Raw genomic sequence first — 22,190 nt, 5'->3', positions numbered from 1 at the left:
AGTGCATAGCTGAGATACCCAAAGTGGTAAATTTAAGAGAGTGTGGTTTTCTTTATCTGATTATAATTCACTTGATTTGAAATACACAGATTCCTCGGAGGAAGTTAATAGCCTGACTGCCAGAGAATGTTTTGTAAAGTATAATATATGATTACAAAAGGACTGCTTAGGAATGTTAATATATTAATCATAAGTATCTATAATCTGCAAACATTATATTTCACATCTCCATTTTTAATTATGTGTTATACTGCTCTTTTTATATTTAGGTTAATTAAAGAAAATAAGAAGCATCAGGAGCTCATCTTAGACATTTGTTCAGAAAAAGACAATTTAAGAGAAGAACTAAAAAAAAGAACAGAAACAGAGAAGCAGCATATGAGCACAATTAAACAGGTAAAAAGACAAAAATCTTTAAACACTACACTTCAATTTCTAAAATAAATACGTTCTTGAAAATTTGTGTATAAATTGAAGTTCTGTAACCTAAATTGTATTTTAATTGCAGAGGATTGTTTGGTGTGTAAAGCATTCTTTATGAAATGGGAATCATAGCCTGATTTTTATTCTCTTATGAAAACTTGTTTTTTTATAGGATTCATGTGGTATATTTTACTATATATAATAGAAATCTGAGGAAAAAGATTTGGTTTGGCAGTCAGACTTCCTACTCCTTAAAGGAAGAAGAAGCAATATGTACCTTAAAGGTTATATCTAGAGTTAGAATATTTATAAGCTTATAGTTTAAGATGATTCCATTCTCAGTATTATTGTGAACTCTTTATTTTTCTGAGTTGCTTTTTTTTCCTTCTGTGGACAGGATTAGAAGCATTTTAGCCTTAAAAGTCTTCCTTTTGTCTCATCCTTCACCAAAAAATAATGGGGAAAAAAAAACAGTAAACAATTGATAATAAAAATTAAACCAAGTTTTAGTTGCTTATGTCTTGGTATACTTAATACACAATTACGTGGTTGGAAGGTGATTGTATTTGTAACTTTTACTTAATCCTGATTTTTATGTGCTTTAGAGCTATACCACAATAAACCAAACTTAGAATTTTAAAATGTGAGGGAAGCTTAATAATGGACGGAAGCCACATTTTGGTAGGCAGGTCTCTGCTGATGACCAGAAACTTCAGAGCAAGTATATGGGAGAGAACCAGAGCTATTCTTTTCATAAGCTTGTTAATGGTTGTGCCTGTTCAAAGGAGAAAATTGGATTCTTCTTTCTTCTGCTAGCCAGTATAGCAGGATTTTTTTTTTCTCAATTTTATCTCTAGATCTCTACCTTTCAGTATGGCAACTACTAGATAGCCTTGAAAGGTGGCTAATCCAAATTAAGAAACACTGTAAGTATGAAATACGCACTTAATTTTGAAGACTTAGTATAAAAAAGGTAAAATTATTAATTTTTCAAGTTGATTATGTGTCAAAAATAATATTTTGGATATATTAAGTTTAGTATTCATTCCATGTTTCGCTTCTTTTAGAATGTGTCTAGTAGAAAATATAAATTACACATATGGCTTGTATCTTATTGGACAGTGTCACTCTAGGTAATTCTGTCACAAGGAAAATTAGTACACATATTCTATAAGCTAACATTTAGGGTTTTTTTTCCATTTGCTTTATTGAGATATAATTTAAATACCATGCAATTCACCCATTTCAAAGTTTACTGTTTAATGGTTTTTAGTTGTACAACCTTTACTACCATCTTAGACCATTTTTATCACTTCTGCCCCTGCAAAGAAAACCCATATCCATTAGTTATCAGTCCTTAGGATTTTACGTATACAAGATCATGACATCTGCAAATAGAGAGTTTTACGTATTCCTTTCCAATCCAAGTGCCTTTTATTTCATTTCTTGCCTAATTGCCTGGTCTTAACCTTCCAGTATGGTGTTGAGTAAAAGTGGCAAGAATGGGTATCCTTCTCTCGTTCTTGATCTTAGGGAGAAAGCATTCAGCCTGTTATGATGAAATTACAATGCTAGCTGTGGGTTTTTCACAGATGCTGTCAGTTGTGAAGAAGTACCTTTTTATTCCTACTCTGTTTTTATCATGAAAGGGTTGAATTTTATTAAATGCTTTTTCTGAATTTATTGTAGTGATTATGTGTTTTTGTTCTGTTGATATGGTGCATTACATTAAATGATTTCTGGATGTTAAGCCAGCCTTGCATTGCTAGGATAAATAGCTTTGGGTCATGGTGTGTAATTCTTTTTATATATTACAGGATTGTTTTGCTAGTACTGTAATTTCCATTGATCAAAAATTTATATTCATAAGAAATAATGGGTCTTATAGCTCTTTTTCTTGTGATTTCTTGGTTTTGGTGTCACAGTAATATTGACCTCATAGAATGAGTTGAGGAGTGTTTCTTCTTTCTTGGGGAAGAGTTTGTGAAAAATCAATTTGTATTAATTCAGGGTGCCTGGCTGCCTCAGTCTGAGGAGTGTGTGACTGTTGATCTTGGAGTCATGAGTTTGAGCCCTGTGTTAGGTATAGAGATTACTTAAAAATAAAGTCTTAAAAAAAGAATTGGTATTCTTTAAATGTGTGGTAGAATTTATCTGTGGCGTCTCCTGGGCTTGACTGTTTCTTGGTAGGTTTTTGTTTTTGTTTTTGTTTTTTTACTAATTAAATCTCTCTCTTTTTTTTTTAAGATTTTATTTATTTATTTGACAGACAGAGATCACAAGTAGGCAGAGAGGCAGACAGAGAGAGGAAGGGAAGCAGGCTCCCTGCTGAGCAGAGAGCCGGATGCGGGGCTCAATCCCAGGACCCTGGGATCATGACCTGAGCGGAAGGCAGAGGCCCAACCCACTGAGCCACCCAGGCGTCCCACTAATTAAATCTCTTTACTTACAGGTCTACTCAGATTTTCTGTCTCTTCTTGAGCCATTTTCAGTAGTTTTATCCTTCTAGGAATTGTCCTTTTATTTCATCCAGGTTAAATTGGCAGTAGTATTCATTTATACTGTTTTTATTTCTGTAAGATCAGTATATCCCTCTTTTATTTCCATTCTAGAAATTTGAGTCTTCCCCCACCCCCTTTTTTACCTGAAGTCTGGTCAATTTTGTCAATCTTTTCAAAGAACCATTTTGTTGAATTTTCCATTTTTCTATTTTCTATTTAATTTTCATTCTAGTATTTATTATTTTTCCTTCCTCTTGTTGGCTTTAGGTTTAGTTTGCTTTTCTTTTTCTAGTGCCTTAAGATGAAATTTGAGTTACTGATTTGAGAGCTTTCTTCTTTTTTAATATAGGTGTTTATAGCTATAAATTTCCCTCTAAGCACTGCTTTAGATACATCCCCTAAGTTTTGGTATGTTGTATCTTTCTATTTCTAATTTCTTCATATTTTCTGATTTTCCTTATGATTTCTCCCATTTATTGAAGTGTTGTTTGATTTTTACATATTTGTGAATTTCTCATATTTCTTGCTGCTTCTGATTCTAGTTTCATTTCATTATGGTTAAAGAACATACTTTATAAAGTTTCAATCTTTTTTATTTTATTTTATTTTATTTATTTTATTTTTTTTAAAGATTTTATTTATTTATTTGACAGACAGCACAAGTAGGCAGAGAGGCAGGCAGAGAGAGAGAGAGGAGGAAGCAGGCTCCCCGCTGAGCAGAGAGCCCGATGTGGGGCTCCATCCCAGGACCCTGGGATCATGACCTGAGCCGAAGGCAGAGGCTTTAACCCACTGAGCCACCCAGGCACCCCTCTTTTTTTTTTTTTTTTAAATTAACATATAATGTATTATTTGCCCCGGGGTATAGGTCTATTAATCATTACACAATTCACATCACTCACCATAGCACATACCCTCCCCAAAGTCCATAAGATTTCAATCTTTTGAGTTTATTGACGTTTATTTTATGACCTAGCATATGTTTGGTCCTAGAGAATATTCCATGTGTACTTGATGAGCATGTGTATCCTCCACTTGTTGGGTGGAATATTGCACGTGTTAGATCAGTTGTTTCACAGTTTTGCCTCAAGTCTCCTCTATTTGCTTGTCAGTATTCTGTCTAGTTCTGTCCATTATTGAAAGATATTAAAGTTTCCCAGCTATGAATCACCTCCTTCATTTCTGTCACTTTTTGGTTCATGTATTTTAGTGCTATGTTATTAGGTACATATATACTTAGAATTATTATAAATTAACCATTTAATCATTATGAAATATTCCTCTCTCTGTCTGGTAACATTTTTTTGTGGTTTATTTTGTATATTAGTATAGCCACTCCTATTTTCTTATGGTTGTTACTTGCTTGCTGTATCTTTTCCCATCCTTTTTCTTTGATCTGTATCTTTGAAGCTAATGCATGTCTTACAGATAGATAGTGTATTGTTGGATCTTGTTTTTTTATTTCAGTCTGACAATCTCTGCCTTTGATAATGGTTATTTAATACAGCCTAATGTTGTTATTGACAGTACATTTATGTTTGCCTTTTTTTCTATGTCTCATGTCTGTTTTGCTCCTCTGTCCCTCCCTTACTGCTTTCTTTTGTATTAAGTAAATATGTAACATTTGAATTTCTTTCATATTTTCACTATATTTTTTTGAGTTATATCCGTAGTGATTGTTCTAGAGCTTACCATGTCCATCTTATCAGAATCTGCATCAGTTTTCTACTGCCTTCTGATGAGATTCAGAAGCATTACTACCATTTACTTTTGATTTCTGTTTGAGGTATATGTTCTCTGTGTTCCTTTTCTTTGTTTATATTTATTTGAAGTATTGGTGGTCTGTTTGGTATAGCTATAAAAATAATCTGGAAATAATTTTCTTTACAGTTAGAGTCAAGAATAGAAGAACTTAGTAAAGAAGTTAAAACTTCCAAAGATAAACTAGTTGCCCAAGACATCGCAGCTAAAAATGCAGTTCAGCAGTTGCATAAAGAGATGGCCCATCGGATGGAACAGGTATTTTTCAAATTATTATCATTATTGACTTTATATTCTGGTGATTTTTTCTTGTTTAATATAAACTAATCTGTTAGACTGTTTTGGGTATCAGTGGTATCTTAAGAATAGGTAATTAATCTTTCTTAAAAATGCTAAAGCGATACATAAATATGTGCTAATTACAAAAATATTTTTAATAAATTAAGGAAACATACAGGGGTGCCTGGGTGGCTCAGTCAGTTAAGCATATGACGTCAGCTCAGATCATGATCCCAGGGTCCTAGGATCGAGCCCCACATCAGTCTCCCTGCTCAGCGGAGGAAGCAGACTGCCTGCTTCCTCCTCTCTCTCTGCTGCTCCCCCTGCTTGTGCACATTCTCTCTCTTTCTCTGTCCCTCTCTCTCTCTTTTCTGTGTCAAAATAAAATCTTCAAAAGATAAAAAAATAAGTATACAGAACAAAAAGTGAAAATCCTCCTTCATTTGTACTTCTCTCTTCCTACACCCAAATCCTTGCTATTCCATTCCTTGTTCCGAGGCCAATTATTGGTATTTTGGTTATGTGTTTTAGTACACATACATGTATAAGTCCCACCAGCTTTTGTGTATGTATTCATATACTTACTCTCCTCCTGCTTGATTGGAATCTTACTTTGCATCTTTTTGGTTTTTTTCCCCCCTACTTAATACACCTTGATCATCTTTTTGAGTTGGTATATATATGGATTTCAGAAGAGATCATTTATTTCTTTTTATTTTTTTTAATTAACATATAATGTATTATTAGCCCCAGGGGTACAGGTCTGAATCGCCAGGTTTAACACTTCACAGCACTCACCATAGCACATACCCTCCCTAATGTCCATAACCCCACCACCCTCTCCCTCAGTTTATTTTGTGAGATTAAGAGTCTCTTATGGTTGTCTCCCTCCCGATCCCATCTTGTTTCATTTATTCTTTTCCAAGCCTCCATGTTGCATCTTCACGTCCCCATATCAGGGAGATCATATGATCGTTGTCTTTCTCCGATTGACTTATTTTGCTAAGCATAATACCCTCTAGTTCATCCACGTTGTCGTGAATGGCAAGATTTCATTTCTTTTGATGGCTGCATCAGAAGAGATCATTTAAACACTGTTTTTGTATTATTATTACCTGAGCACCTCCTTTTTTTTTTTCCCTAAGATTTGTTTAAGACAGAGCCTCATGTGGGTGCAGGAGCTGGAGGGGGGCAGGGGCAGTACAAGGGAAGAAGCAGACTCCGAGCTGAGCAGGGAGCCGGAGGCCACGGCCCCGATCTCAGGATCCTGAGGTCATGCCTTGAGCCAAAGGCAGATGCTCAACCACTGAGCTTCCCCTGAACACCTCCTTAAGTGTGTAATCTTAGTCATCTTCATTTCCTAGTACCATGCCTGACTAACTCTTGGTCTTCATGGTGAATTGAATCAGAAAGTATTAACTGACTGCTAACACTGTTAGTGAGATAGAGCCTGTCCTTTCTACCCTGAAGCTACTATCATAGGTAGCTTTCTTTCCTTTTTTTTTTTTTTAAGATTTTATTTATTTATTTGACAGAGAGATAGAGAGCACAAGAAGGCAGAGCAGCAGAGGGGGAGGGAGAAGGAGGCTCTCCCATGAGCAGGGAGCCTAATGTGGGGCTCGATCCCAGGACCCTGGGATTATGACCTGAGCTGAAGGCAGATGCTTAACTGACTAAGCTACCCTGGTGCCCCATAAGTAGCTTTCTGGAAGAACTTTAGGAAACAGATGATCCTCAACCTTTATTTCAGTGATTCTTTTCAATATGATGATTTCAAACCTATGCTATTAGTTCTCAAACTTTTTGTACTAACTGAAGAGAAATAAAGAAGATGAGACCTTACAATGTCAGTAAACTCAAAAATAGCCGCTAATTAGAACCAATTGGTAAGTTTTTTAAACAATATATTCTTTGGAGTTTATTATGTTTTAGAATAAAAACAAAATAGTAGTTGGATATACACAGTAACAACTTAAAGAGTAAAAAAATGAGTCTTCTTCCAAACCTTTTCTTCCATTTTCCCCCTTCCCAGAGGTATCCATTGCTGCCACTGTCCTGTGTGTTCTTCCCCAAATGTTTGTTGCATAGACAGGCATGTATGTATTCCCGGATTTACTCCTTCCATTCCACTCCTTTTTAATAAATGGCAACATGTTGCATTCACCACTATGTAACTGTTGCTTCTATAATGATGAAGAATTTAGGTGAAGTTACTAATAGAGGCTAATATTTTGAGATTTAGCTATGTGCCAGGCGTTGTTTAAAAAACACTTTGCAATTTATTTCATCTTCACAAAGATGCTAAGAGGTGGGTATATTATGTAGATTTTCGAGATTATTTCATTTAAATATTTCTACATCTCCCTCCTTTTTACCCCTTCCTTTTCCTCTCAACTTTTTGAGTTTTCAAGCCCGTAAAAAGGTGAAAGAATAGCAAAATGAACACTAGTTTATCCTTCATGTAGAGTCACCAAACCTTGTAAATTTTACTTAGAAATAGATTCCAAGTATGAGTGTGCATATGTATACACACACATACACAGAGTACATACCCCAGTTTAATTTTCCAGCTTGAGGTTTTTCCATTTCTCAGACTAGATAGGTAGAATGAATTTGAACCTCAGACTTACAAGAGTATAAATTTATAAATTCTCGGGGAATTTGTGGCATGTTCCCTTTATCTCCCCATGGCCTGGTGTTGAGAAATGTCTACAGGGCAATGAAGAGTTCAGGAGCGTAGCATTCCATTCTGGATTCCTGCTTCCTCGTAGCTTCTTTGGCCCTGGGGAGTTTCTCATACTTTGAGAGCTCAACTGTTTACTAAAAGGATGTTTGTGGGGCGCCTGGGTGGCTCAGTCAGTGGAGTGTCCTACTCTTGGTTTCATCTCATGTTGTGGTCTCAGGGATGTGGGATTGTGGGATGGAGCCTCCAGTGGGTTCCAGGCTTAGTGGGGAGTCTGCTTCTCTCCCTCTCCATCTGCCCCTCCCCCACACATGTGTGCATGGTCTCCCTGTTTCTCAAATAAATGTATCTTTAAAAAAAATAAAAGGATTTTTCTTATATTTCATTAAAACTTTTGGCGTTTTGATGGGGATAGTTTATCTGCCATATTTCATTATCTTAATTTTAACTGGCTGTTGAATCCTGTTGATTATCTTATTCATGCTTTCTTTATGTTCTTCCAAGTCAATGGTAAACGTTTTAAACTGGTCAAATCCAAAGATTTACTGGCTCTTCTTCCTTTATCTGTATGGTAAATGGACTGACTTTCTGTGGAAGCTTAAGTAGTAGTTACTGTATCGTCAAACCCCAGCAGTTCTGGGAGGCAGGTGCTGCCATTGTTTGGGTTGAAACCTAGAAACATGAACTTTTTTAGCACCCCAGGTTATTCCTTTACAGCTGATCCATGGATGGCTGAGTAACAGGACATCCCTGCTATAGTCAAGAACTGTCCCTTTTCTGGTTTTTCTGCCTCTCAATTTCAGTGATGCCTCCATCCTGCCCCCAGTTATCTTACTAAAACATACATTTAATAAAAGTTTCCATTTTATAAATCTTTTGGCTTCCCGTTGCCTATTGGATAAAATCTCAACTCATTAGCACAATAAGAGGAGCCCTTCTTCCTTTGAAGATTTAATCTGTACTAATCTATTTCAAACTACTTCCTCCCCAGTCCAACTAACAGGCCAAATTTAAATCCTACAGAATGTCTTGGTATCCTCCAGAAAGTCATGCTATTTTATACCTTTAGGCATTTTCACATTTCTTTGTACATTTTTTGTATATATGTTGTTGTGAATGTAATGTGTAGATGTTTTGTTTATATGTTGTTCATACTGGGGAGTGAGCTCTGCTGGGACAGAAACCACAACTTACCATATTTCTAAAAGCCAGTATGTTTCTGAGCATCAGCCTATGAATCCAGACTTCTTTTTAATTTGACATTACAATTAATTACCTTTTCTAAAGACAGCTCTATTCAGTTATCTAAAAAATATAGATAATTCTCTTAACCAGTTCCAGTACAGCTTTCTCAGTCCTTGCTCACAATTACATTGTGAAATCCTCAGGAATCTCTGACATTCCTATTCCAGTGTTTCCCTTAATTTTTCTTGAAAATTAGCAAACTATTTCAGTGGGGGGGGGGATCCCAATTGTACAGTTTAAAAAGGTACTTTTATGTATAGTATTCTGAGTGTTGACTGGATATGCTCATCAGCTTTACAGGAACTTCATGAGACATTATTGTCAGCTTTCATCAGAGCATGGGAGCTTTTCCTACATTCTTCAATTCAGTTATAGCGTCAGTTGGCATTTACTACTACATACCATTGAAAATCCCTAAAGTTTAAGGTTCCGTCTTTTATAATGTAAATATGTGCTCCATCATTTTTGCAAATTGTGAATTTAAATGTAGTTAAATGAAGGGTTATCTGTAAAAGTTTTCATTGCATAGAACTACTGAATATGGAGTATCAGCTTATAGTAAAGCAGAATTTTAAGAGTGTAGAGATGTCACATTTAGTCCAATTAGGTATTTTTTTTTAATTAAGTGAAATACTTTTTATTTTTTCTTTTTTAAAGATTTGATTTATTTGAGCGAGAGAGCACATGGGGGCGGAAGAGACTGAGAGGAAGAAGCAGATCCCCTACTGAGCAGGAGCCCGCCTATGTGGGCTCAGTCCCAGGATCATGAACCTACTCTTAACCAGTGAGCCTCCCAGGCACCCCATTAAGTGAAATGCTTTAGAAAGGTTTTCATATACATGAAATCAAATGATTAATTAGCATATAGTTACTTTTTGCAAGGGAAATTAGATTTTTTAGATTTCAGGAATTGTCAGCCATACAGTCAGAAAAGTGGATCTGGAGGAACAAACAGAAAGTACCAACTATGTCAGCCAAAGGGAAAAAAAAAAAAAGTAAAAACAAGTATTGGTGATACTAATTTGTTCACCGTATCATTTTTCTATGATTTTTAATTTTTCCTTTCATTAAAAAATTTCATGACACAGGTCCTGGGAATGTTGTGCAAAAAACAGAAAATACATTGGTAACATTACAAAAAATATTATTTATTTTTATTTTGATTTGAAAAATATTTTTTATTAATGCTGGATATTTTTCAAAGGCCAACAAAAAATGTGAAGAGGCACGCCAGGAAAAAGAAGCAATGGTAATGAAATACGTAAGAGGGGAGAAGGAATCTTTAGATCTTCGAAAGGAAAAAGAGATACTTGAAAGAAAACTCAGAGATGCAAATAAAGAATCTGAGAAAAACACTAACAAAATTAAGCAGCTTTCTCAGGAGAAAGGACGGTTGCACCAGCTGTATGAGACAAAGGTATAAATTGTGGTGTTGTACTTGACTTGAAATTTATTCTTTTTGCTTTTCTTTATCTAATCAAATAATCATAACTATGTGGTTAAACACATAAAGTTGTTTTTGTTAGTTTACCTTCTGAGAACATGAATGCTTTAGGATCTTATTATTTATATTATATTACATATTTATATTTAATGTTTGATATATTTGATATATTTTTATATTTTAATATATTATATTTTTCATTTATATTATTTAGTATCTAATTTAGTATCTTGTTACATGTCTGGGAAAAAATGAGATACTGATACATGTTGTTTATTAAATAACTTTTTCTTGATAAATATTTTTTAAAAACTTTCTTTTAATATCTATCTATTAAATGAGTTTCTGCTCCAAAAGAACATTTTATTTTGGTAAAATACATACATAGTAGGATCAAGATGTGAATAGTTTTTCAGTGAGAACCGTGTAATTTGACTGGAATCTTAATGTAACACTTACTTATCATAGAATAGAATTTTTTTTTTGTAGAAAAACATGTTCTTTTTAGGTGCTTCCCAAAGAAATTTAATTACTGAGCATTCCAGAGTCCTTGCTCTTAACCAGCAGCCTCATGGCATGGTCTTATTTCTAGTCAATTATCATTTCTTGATAATGTTTTTTATTAATTAACTTTTAGTCCAGGAATGTTGTCATTGTTCTCAGGAATTCTAGAAAAATTTAATTTGTATTTCACCTTAATGCCAGCCAGTGAGAAGAATCATAAAGGTGTACTTGTTCTTGCAACATATCTGGTTGTTTGAAATATAAATGTTAATCATCTTATGTATGTTGATTGGATTTAGGATTTTGCTACTCCCTTATCATTTGAACTTTGAATTAGGTTTGTAGTGGTCATAGTATGCTAACCCCTCAAATATATTGTTTTTAAACTGATTATTTTGAGGAGGTATAAAAGAAACAAGTAATTGATTAATGGTTTAAGTGAAAAAACATGACCTAGTGATATTGTTTTAGGAAAGTGAAACTACTAGACTCACCAGAGAAATTGACAAATTAAAGGAAGATATCAACTCTCATGTCATTAAAGTAAAATGGGCACAAAACAAATTAAAAGCAGAAATGGATTCACACAAGGTAAGTATTGTAATGCAGTGGAAAAATGATCAGAACCAGTTTTAAGAGCAAATGCAGGGGCACCTGGGTGGCTCAGTTAAGTGACGGACTCTTGATTTCAGCTCAGGCCGTGATCCGCAGGGTCAGGAGGTGAAGCCGCATATCAGGCTCCATGCTTAGCTCAAAGTCTGCGTGGGACTCTCTCTCCCTCTCCCTCTGCCTGAACCCTGCATGCATGGACATGCACTCTCTCTATAAAATGAATAAATCTTTTAAAAAGCAAATGCAGTAAAGTTAATAAGGCATAAAGCTTAATTTAGTGACTTCTGTGGGATAGATTGGGCTTGAATATTTGGTGATTGTGAAAAGATACTTCCTTGTGTGATATACATTTAAATTAGAATGTTAAATTTTGTCATAAATTGTAAAAAATATTGAATTTTATCATTCATTATTTATAATTTCAAAATTGACTTTGTTCTTCAAGCAATTATTGGTATCTATATTTACATTACACATTGTCAGAAATTTGGGGGAAAGAGAAGTCTGTAGGTTGTCAAAATAGAAAGTAAACTCTGGAAATTTAAAAAATATAAGTGATGCTAGAAGAATGTTTCCATATCTGTTTATTATAACTATAATTCTATTGGTATTATGCGTAATGAATATCATTTTTTTTTAAAAAAGTAATGTAATGAAAAATGATCATAAAGGCTGGTAACTGATGCCATTTTAAGCACTAACTGAACCTGGTATAAGAATTAATAAAAATCTGAAGATGATAGAATGTGAAGGAAAAGAACAACTCTGAAATATTTAAATAGAAGAGCAATGTTATAACAGCTCCCAAGTTTTCAAAAATAGGCTCAATGGTATTGTTTCAAACCATAATCATAGATATCTCAGTAAATACTTTTTTTTTAATGTTTCCTCCAACCTGATCTTTTTTTCTTTTTAAGATTTTTATTTATTTATTTTGACAGAGAGAGAGATCACAATTAGGCAGAACAGCAGGCAGAGAGAGGGGGAGAAGCAGGCTCCCCGCTGAGCAGGGAGCCTGATGCGGGGCTCGATCCCAGGACCCTGAGATCATGACCTGAGCCGAAGGCAGAGGCTCAACCCACTGTGCCACCCAGATGCCCCTCATTAAATACTTCTAAGTCAGTAGAATTGTTAATAACATTTGGACATTTTTGCACATAATATTATCAGAGATATTATCAGAGAAAACTGTAGGGAGAGATGTCTGTGTTGACAGTAGTCAAAGAATAGAGAATAGCAGCTCTCAAATTCTGGACTGACTGCTGATCTCTACCAAATATTGGGGAATCACACATGTAGAGAAGGAATTGCCAGAAGGGAGTAAGGGCAAAAATCCTTGCAGTTTACGTAGGGCTATAAATCATTTAAAAATTTACTTTCAGTTACAGAATGAAGAACTAAAACTCCCAGTTCTGCAGTATGATAATAATTTCTAAACTACCTGATTTGCTTCAAGATCTGAACATAATACTGGGTCATATCTAATATCTGTGGCACTTTTCTCCTCATCATCTATAGCCCTAAGAGACAGGATCCTGAAACCTATTAGAATGCTAGCATTAGAGAGTTAAAGACTGAAATTTGGTCTTCTTTGACCATATGTATTAATAAATGGGTGATAATAGATATTTTATGATGACTTTGAGGTCAGATGAAACCAGATACTCTGTAAGTAGGTTAAGACAAATGTCTTAAGACTGACATACTAAGGTTATATTGTATGGATTGCTAGCAAATGAAAATAGCAAGCATATTGCCCTACTATGTGAAAATTATAAATTTACCAGTTCTTTTTTTGTTTGCATATTTACATTTTTTAAAAAGATGTATTTATTTTAGAGAAAGTGTGCACTCAGTGGGGAGCGGCAGAAGGAGCGGGAGAGAGAATCCTGAAGCAGACTCCCTGTCAAGTGTGGAACCCAACTTAGGTCTTGATCCCAGGACCCTGAGTCCATGACCTGAGCTGAAATCAAGAGTCAACTGCTTAACCAACTGAACAACCCAGGCACGCCTTTACCAGTTCTTTTTAAAGGCATTTATTAACCAGCAAGTGTTTTATTGGGTTTTCCCCTGTGAACAGCACTATATTAAATAGTATAGATACTATAAACGTCATAGAGGATAGAGTAATTGCTTTCAGAGAGTTTCTGGGATGAGATCCTGGCTATCTGTTTTATGTATTTACCTAATAGATGTGAGAAGGAGTCTTTGGATCAAAGAATACAAGATTTAATGACTAAGCAGTGTTGGCTACCTGTTAAAATGTGGACAAGAGCCAGGACTCTTCTTAAGTTTTTCTCCAGGTATCCTCTAGTTTCTAGTCCCTGCACACCCAATCCTAAGTGTTAATACTGAAGTTCTGGAGGTTATTGGATTTATTGTAATCATTAACTTCTGATCAGGCCTGATTACCAGAATTTAAGTCTTAGACTGAGTAGATTGGATAGCTCTGTCATCAGTAGAATTATCCATTGGGTCAAACAATAGAAACAATTTCATTTATTCCCCTTCCTAAATTCCCTTGGAAGTTAAACTAAAATATGTTGTTAACACCTAGCCCATAAAAACAAAATCCTTTCGGGGCGCCTGGCTGGCTCAGTGGGTTAAAGCCTCTGCCTTCAGCTCAGGTCATGATCTCAGGGTCCTGGGATCGAGCCCCACATCAGGCTCTCTGCTCAGCGGGGAGCCTACTTTCCCCCTCTTTCTCTGCCTGCCTCTCTGCCTACTTGTGTACTCTCTCTCTGTCAAATAAATAAATAAAATATTAAAAAAAAAACCAACTTTCATTTTGAGTGTGGTAAAGAACTTCCCCCAGTGTACCTTACATACTTGCTCACCTAGTGGTTGCTGCCTATTTACCTACTTGGTCCCAGGATAAAATAATCTCACTGGATCATAGATAACGGCCAGAAAGAGATGTGGTAATAGACCATGGTTCGACTGTGCTGGGTGCTTGCCAGTCATTTTTGCTTCAGAGAAAGTTTGAGGAATAGCGTCTGGGGTATTAAGACAGCATCCAGACTGGTAGGATGTAAGAGACTGTAATATGCTGTAGACCAAATGGGCAACTAGGGGTTGGTATATTTTATGATATATTCCCTCAACAAGACACTGCTACTTATTATCTATGCTCTTCTCTGAAAGTTATCATGCTGTCAACAATATAGCCTCCTTCTTAAATGGTTAACTCATAAATCCCACTTATTAGAAGCTAGGGCTCCCTTTAACTATGCTCTTATTTCACTTAGTAAAACTGTGTTCTGTGTTCAGTTCTGTAACTCTTCCATAACTGTCGTCTTTGCATTATGGAATAACAGAGTCCAGGTTTACCCTCCCTCCTTAAAAAACCTAAAAAAAAAAAGAAAATAAATGAAGATTTTTAGGCTTGGGACAACAAAGGCAGGACAGGGCAGTGATCTCTGAAGGAACGAAAGCAAGCAAGATGTAATACCTGGAGAGTTTCCAGGATGCAGCAAAAGAAGAGGAACCCGGACAGATCCCAGCAATCTCCAGGAATTGAGGAGACAAAGTCGGAAGTATAGGAAGCTGGGCAGGAGAGTACCACGGAAGGGGAAGATTTGGAGAACAGTTTGTTCCCTTCAGTTCTTTATTTAGCTCACTACTTACTGATCAGTATATGTGTGTGAGAAAGTTAGAGGTGGAGAAAAAACGATCATAAAGGAGTAGGGGCAACAGTCCTGTAGGGGTCACAGAGGGCTGGTAGGAACTGTTCATGTTTCCCCAGCCAAGAGAAAGCCCTCTTAACATATGGGGCATCCAGTGACCCTCAGAAGGGTGTTGTCTCAGCAATGAGGACTAATTAGCCTGAGACTACAGTCTGTTATGGACCCATCTTACAAAGCTTTGAAAGAAAGCCTCAAATCAAATTGTTCCAAATACTGATGTTATTTGAAGAGTAGCCCAAAGAGTAGCTGGAAGAAAGCCCAAAATACTCAGGTGAGTGCAGAAATTTCCAGGACCTACGAACATAAAATTCACAGTGTCTGATGTCCAATAAAAAATTACCAGACATGGAAAGAGACAGGAAAATATAGCCTATAATGAGGAGAAAAGAAAGATCATCTGATAGAAACAAAGCCAGAAATGACATAGATGAAAGAAGTCGGTAAAGATGTTAAAACAGCTGTTGTAAAAAATATACTCCAGATACTCAAGAAGATAGGTAAAGGTGTGACTATGTTACAGAAAAACATTGAAGATTTTAAAAAGGCCCGATTGATACACTGAGTGAGATGAAAAATATATTAGATAGAATTCACTGAAGATTAGGTGCTGCAGAAGACAAGATTAGTGAACTTGAAAAACATGTAACTTTAAACTTAGGAAATCATAGCACAGAAAACTATGCTAGTGATTCCTAGATTTATAACTTCTACATAGAATTCTAGATTCTTATATTCAGGCGGCTACTTGACATCTGGTGTCTGGGTGACTCACAGGCATCTTGAACGGAGCATGTGTAAAACAGAGTGGATAATGTGCCTGCCCTCCGTCGCTCCCTCATATCAATAAATGGTAGTTCATCCTTTTAGTTGCCTGGGCCAGAAACCTTAGGTTTATCCTTCAGTTCTCAGTCACCATATCTAGTCCCTTACTAAATCTTCTTGCTCATCTCTTTTTTTTTTCTTTAAGATTTTTAAAAAATTTTATTTATTTGACAGAGAGATCACAAGTAGGCAGAGAGGCAGGCAGAGAGAGATGGAGAAGCAGGCTCCCCGCTAAGCAGAGAGCCTGATGCAGGGCTCAATTCCAGGACCCTGATATCATAACCTGAGCTGAAGGCTGAGGCTTAACCTACTGAGCCACCCAGGCGCCCCTTCTTGCTCATTTCTTTCAGGTCTTTACACATCTCTCACCTCTCAGTGACACTTTCCCTGGCTCTCTACATTTGCATACCTTCCCTCAAACCCTCTTGTGCCCTTACTTTGTTTTTACTCCTTAGCACTTGTCATTATCTAATGTAATATATTTTTACTTCGTGTTTTGTGTATTATCTGTGATCATTAGAATACCAGCTTTATGAGAGTAGAGATTTTATCTGTCTTACAGTTAAATATTTCCTCAAAGCTTAGAACAGTGCCTTACATGGCAGGTGCTTAGTAAATAAATGAAACATAGTCCCTTAACCAAAACTTTTCTTTTATTCAATCATTTACTTATTAATTATTCAGCATTATAGGAATCTCTCAGTTGCTATTTTTTGAGTGAATGAAGTGAGTACCTACTGTGTGTCAAGCTGTTTTAATTATTGATGATACAGAAGTGGGGGGAAAAAACCCGTATAAATTTGGGGCACCTGGGTGGCTCAGTCGTTAAGCAGTTGCCTTCGGCCCAGGTCATGATCTCACGGTCCTATGATTGAGCCCCACGTTAGGATCCCTGCTCAGCAGGGCATCTGCTTCTCCCTCTCCCACTCCCCCTGCTCGTTTGCATAAACTCTCTCTCTCACACATAAATGCAATCTTAAGAAAAAAAAAACACACACACACAACTGGAAGCACTTAATTGTATGATAGACTTATCAAAAAATGACATAAAAGAAGTAGTGTGTGAATATGGATGCAATTTAGATAGTTCAAAAGATGAAGAGAAACATTCCAAGTGGAGGAACATTAAGAGAAAAAGAAAAATGGGAGATGAGTATTGATGTTTAGGAAGACCAGCCTCCCTAGACCAAAGGCTTATATTAGTGATTCCTTCATAGAGTCGGCAAATACCACATGAACAATGAATATGTGGCAAGTGCTAAGCTAGATGCTGTCCAGAGCTGTGTCCTCAGTGGGGGAAACATGTAAGCTGCAGAACAGAGTATCAGTTATTCTGATCCAGGACTGCCCTGGACTCTGTCCGTGGAAGGCAGTATAGCAGCTTTCTGAAGGGCAACTACTAGGAGGTGGTACCTAAACCCTCATTTCAAATCCATATGACAGCCCAGGACATGGGACTGGGGAGTGATCTGAAGAACTGTGGAAAAAGAGCTGTAGAGCGGGGCTTTACCTGGAAAATTGCCACAGGAATAAGAAAGCCAGTTGAGGCAGAAAAGACAAAAATGGAAAGGGGAAAAACAGTAGTACGTGGTCTTGATAGAAACAGAGGAAGGCTATCCAGAGAGTCAGGAGTGGTCAGAACTGCAGCAAGTAAGTCAAGAATAGAAAACAAGAGAGAGTAATTGAACTTGATGAGAAAGTAATCCCTACAAAACCTTCAGATTTGCCATTTTAGGGGAGTGGTTAGGAACAGAAACCAAATTGCAGCATGGACCTATAAGACGGTTTTGAATAGGGTGCGTGGGTGGCTCAGTTGTTAACCATCTACCTTTGGCTCAGATCATGATCCCAGAGTCCTGGGACTGAGCCCCGCATGGGGCTACATGGTCAGCGAGAAGCCTGCCTCTCCCTCTCCCACTCCCCCTGCTTGTGTTCCCTCTCTATCACAAAAAAAAAAAAAAAAAAAAAAAAAAAAAAAAAAGTTTCGAGTAGGTACCATGGCCATAAAGCAAAGAATTATATTTTATGTGTGAGCTGTTACCACTCACACATGGCTTTATGGAAGAGCTATTCACACTTTGTTCCTCTTGTCTTACCAGCTTAATTACTTCTAGTGATTTACTGAAAACTATCCAATTTAACTTAATGGCTATCAGTTAACTGCACAATCCACTTCAGTTTTTTGTCAGAAGCATTAAGTGTTATTTCTAGAATACTATCCAACCCTTCAGTGGCAGTGCCAGGACTACTCTGGTCCTTGTTCTTATCATCGTCACTTTACTGGGCCCAACCTTGTCACTGTCTATGAAGGACAGACTGTTTTCCTTCTCCAGTGTAGGGAAGAACCCAGTTCTCCCTACCGGGTGTTTCTTCCCTGTGAATCTCGTTTACTTTTACACAGAATACTTCACTTCTGACACTTCTGATCACCAGTCAAGTGGAGGTTTTCCCCCACCACAAGGAATTCTCTGCAATACCACCTGGCTATCCTACAGTTTCACTTGACTCTGACACATCCACCTGGAGATAGCATTGGATCCCACAGATTAAGGCTCATTCGTACAAGAAGGTCCCCCCAGGCCCCTGCCACGCTCATACTTCAGATGCCAGCCACAGAACAGAAGTTCTAGTGACCCCCCTCCTTGGGTTTGAAGACTTGCTTAAAGAACTCAGGGAAGCATTTATATTTATCATGTTATTAAAGGCTATGATAAAGGATATAGATGAACAACCAAATGAAGAGCTATGTATAGAGCAAGGTCTGGGAGGGTCCCAAGCGTAGGAGCTTCTGTCCCTGTGGAGTTGGGCACATCACGCTCTCAACGTGGTTGTACTTGACAGCCTGGAAGCTCTCCGAACCCCATACTTTGGGATTTTATGGAGGGTTCATTATGAAGGAATGATCAATGATCAGTCATCAGCTCCTTCGGGAGCTGGATTCCAGACTGCTAATCATGAGTTGGTCTTTCTGGTGACCAGCCTGCATGCAGGAGCCTACCCACAGGCGCCTCATTAGAACAAAAGACACTCTTGTCACCCAGGAAATCACAAGGTTGTCAAGAACCCTGTGTCAGGAACAGAGGTAAAAACCAGTACTGCAATGAGAGATGCTCTTAGTGTTCTTACAACTTAGGAAATGACAAGGGGTTTAGGAACTTTGTGTAAGGGACTGGGGTAGAGACCAATATGTATCTTTTCTTATCTCACACTATCTTTTTCTCAATGCAGGAAACCAAAGATAAACTCAAAGAAACAACAACAAAGCTAACTCAAGCAAAGGAAGAAGCTGATCAGATAAGAAAAAATTGTCAGGATATGATAAAAACATATCAGGTATGCTTAACTTTTCAAATAGATTAGTAACAAAATTGCACCAAATGTCAGTACTCTTGCTTCATTAATGTTTTGTATCTGTAATATTTGAAGTGTGGAATGGATTTGGTAGGGCAGTTAAATAAATGGTAGGTTATTTCCTGTGGTAAAGTACTTGCAGCTTAACTAGAGATCTTATTAGAGAAGTTTTTAACCAAATAATATAGAATATATCAGCAGAATGAAGAATACAAGGAAATGTGTAACCTAAAACCCATTCCGTATTATGTTACGTATCTTAGGTGCTATTCTTGTTCATGAAGAATTGACATATTTAAAATCTTTGAGGACTAGTAATTTTTAAATACCAAAGGTATACATTTCACAGTTTGTAAACTTAACTGCGAACGCCTTCACTTTCCAAAGTGTAAAACTTTAAAAATCCAGTCCCACATTTTCATTTCCTTCCCATTAGGAGTCAGAAGAAATTAAATCCAATGAGCTTGATGCCAAGCTTAGAGTCACAAAAGGAGAACTTGAAAAACAAATGCAAGAAAAATCCGACCAGCTAGAGGTGAGTGGCTTTGTTCTTTTCATACTCTGAATTGGGCAATAAATACAGAGGGAGAGAAAGAATGAGTGGTGTCACCCACTTTGAAGGCCTTTTCAAAGGAATAGTCAATAAATTTTAGGTCTGGTTTAGTACATAATGACTTGTGGTTTCTTTTAAACTTTTTAAAAGATGCATCATGCCAAAATAAAAGAACTGGAAGATCTGAAGAGGACATTTAAGGAGGGTATGGATGAACTACGAACACTGAGAACAAAGGTAAGGAAATCTCTAGTCTTGATTTCAGAGGAAGGGTAAATATCTTTAATTTTAGATTCCTTCTGATTTTTTAAGTGTTGGGGAAACACTTTCATGCTGAAAGAAAGAACTCAGAGGAGTAGAATACCAAATTCCTAACAGTAAAATGGACTCTTTGTTGAAATGAAAATGTCTTCCACTTTGGGCCCTTTGAAGTATTTGCCAGACATTCCTGTTTTGTAGCACATTTGCTGTTTCTGTCACTTATCCTGGGCCCCTAATGCAAGGCAGTCTTCCAGCAAATTAATTGGTGAAGTAGTTGGACTTTAGAAATGTTATGTGACAAAAAATAATAGACTTTATATTTCTCCTGTATAGTCTTGTACAGTTTTAATTTCTAACAATCTCTAGTATAGTGTTCATTGTAAAAATAATATTCCTTTTAATATGAATGTGAAATATCATTGTATATCATTCATTTCTTTAGAAATAGGCTTTTAAGTTTCCACCTTGAATTTGCCATCATTTAATAATTTTCAGAGTATCCTTCATGTGCCTTCCATTTGTTCTCTGTGCCAGTTCTTTGAGGTAGATGGGGAAGGTATATCTTGTTTTCAGGTGAGGATATGGAGATTCAGCAAAAATAATGTGACATGTTAAAACTCCTGTGACTAAATCACAAGAAATCAGAGACTGAACCCCAGGACTGTTAACGTCCCATTACGTTTTCTTCACATTAATTAATCCTGTCCCAGAATTTAGCTTAGTTGTTTTTTGTTTTGTTTTGTTTTTAAAGATTTTATTTACTTATTTGACAGAGAGAGATCACAGGTAGATAGAGAGGCAGGCAGAGAGAGAGAGGGAAGCAGGCTCCCTGCTGAGAAGAGAGCCCAATGCGGGACTCGATCCCAGGACCTGAGATCATGACCCGAGCTGAAGGCAGCGGCTTAACCCACTGAGCCACCCAGGCGCCCCTTGTTTTGTTTTTTTTAAGCAAGAGCAAGAACGAGTGCACAAGCATGTGAGTGGTGGGGGAGGGGTAGAGGGAAAGAAGAGGAAAGAATCTTAAGCAAGCTGCTCACACAGTATGGAAACCGATGTGAGGCTCAGTCTCACAACCCTGAGATCAGGACCAGAGCCAAAATCAAGAGTCTGATACTTAACTTACTGAGCCACCCAGGAGCCCCTAGCTTGGATTATTAATATATAATCACTAATAAAGTGATTAAGTAATAATAAATCAAGTATTTATAAATACTTAATAAAGTAATTAAGGAACAAGAAAATACTGTTGATAGTCTACTTTGGTTATGATATTGATAGGTGAAATGTCTAGAAGATGAACGATTAAGAACAGAAGATGAGTTATCCAAATATAAGGAAATTATTAATCGCCAAAAAGCTGAAATTCAGAATTTATTGGACAAAGTGAAAATTGTGGATCAGATACAGGAGCAGCATCAAAGGTATAAACCAAGCAACTTGTGTTTTATGCTAATCAATAGGCTTTTTAATGCTATCTCAAGATTCTGTTATTAAATGTAATTATTACATTAAACAAGAATAATTTTATAATTTTACTAGCTAAAAAATTTAAAATTCCTAAAAAAAAAAATTTTAAATTCCTGTTTTCATTTGAACTTTTTGGGTTATCTTTAAAGTTCCTATTATGGCTTCTAAAAATCAAAGTTTATATTCACTAAATATTGGAAGTAGCAATTTCTAAAACAAAGGTAGATATATATGTATATGTATATCTTTGTGTGTATTGTAGCGCTAGATCAGGAGCTGATGTTATTCCTTGGCTTCTTATAGAGCCATTTAGCCAAACTCTACTCATGACATCACCTGGCAGAGCCTGGATTCAGCCTGAATCCAAATACCTTCTTTTTCATATCGTACCAATGGCTGCTGCTCAGTATGGCTAAAAATCCTCACAATATCCAGGTTGGTGCTGCGATAAATCCATGGTTAGCAACCTCAACTGGAAATGTTAAATGACCTCTAATCCTACCGTATTTTCTAATCACAGCCTCTCCCCCACCTTGAAGCATCTATTCCAGACCTTCCTTCGTTGTTCACACTTCTGGTCTCCCTCTCCTCAGTATTT

At 36.7% G+C, this 22,190-nt stretch overlaps 1 protein-coding gene across 1 annotated transcript in view; it reads left to right on the top strand.

Annotated features, from left to right (window-relative positions):
• The window catches only part of CCDC186 (coiled-coil domain containing 186), a 51,762-nt gene that overhangs the window by 15,665 nt on the left and 13,907 nt on the right, over positions 1-22,190 (top strand). The window contains exons 3-10 of the mRNA XM_046027256.1: positions 270-396; positions 4,815-4,943; positions 10,097-10,309; positions 11,312-11,431; positions 19,189-19,293; positions 19,748-19,846; positions 20,015-20,101; positions 21,404-21,546. Coding sequence (XP_045883212.1) covers positions 270-396; positions 4,815-4,943; positions 10,097-10,309; positions 11,312-11,431; positions 19,189-19,293; positions 19,748-19,846; positions 20,015-20,101; positions 21,404-21,546 — 1,023 coding nt within the window. The remainder of the gene's footprint in view (positions 1-269; positions 397-4,814; positions 4,944-10,096; positions 10,310-11,311; positions 11,432-19,188; positions 19,294-19,747; positions 19,847-20,014; positions 20,102-21,403; positions 21,547-22,190) is intronic.

Source organism: Meles meles, chromosome 13 (genome assembly GCF_922984935.1).
Source record: "Meles meles chromosome 13, mMelMel3.1 paternal haplotype, whole genome shotgun sequence".
Lineage (NCBI taxonomy): Eukaryota > Metazoa > Chordata > Mammalia > Carnivora > Mustelidae > Meles > Meles meles.
Note: the sequence above shows the minus strand (reverse complement) of the source record. Positions and strands in the feature narration are given on the sequence as shown.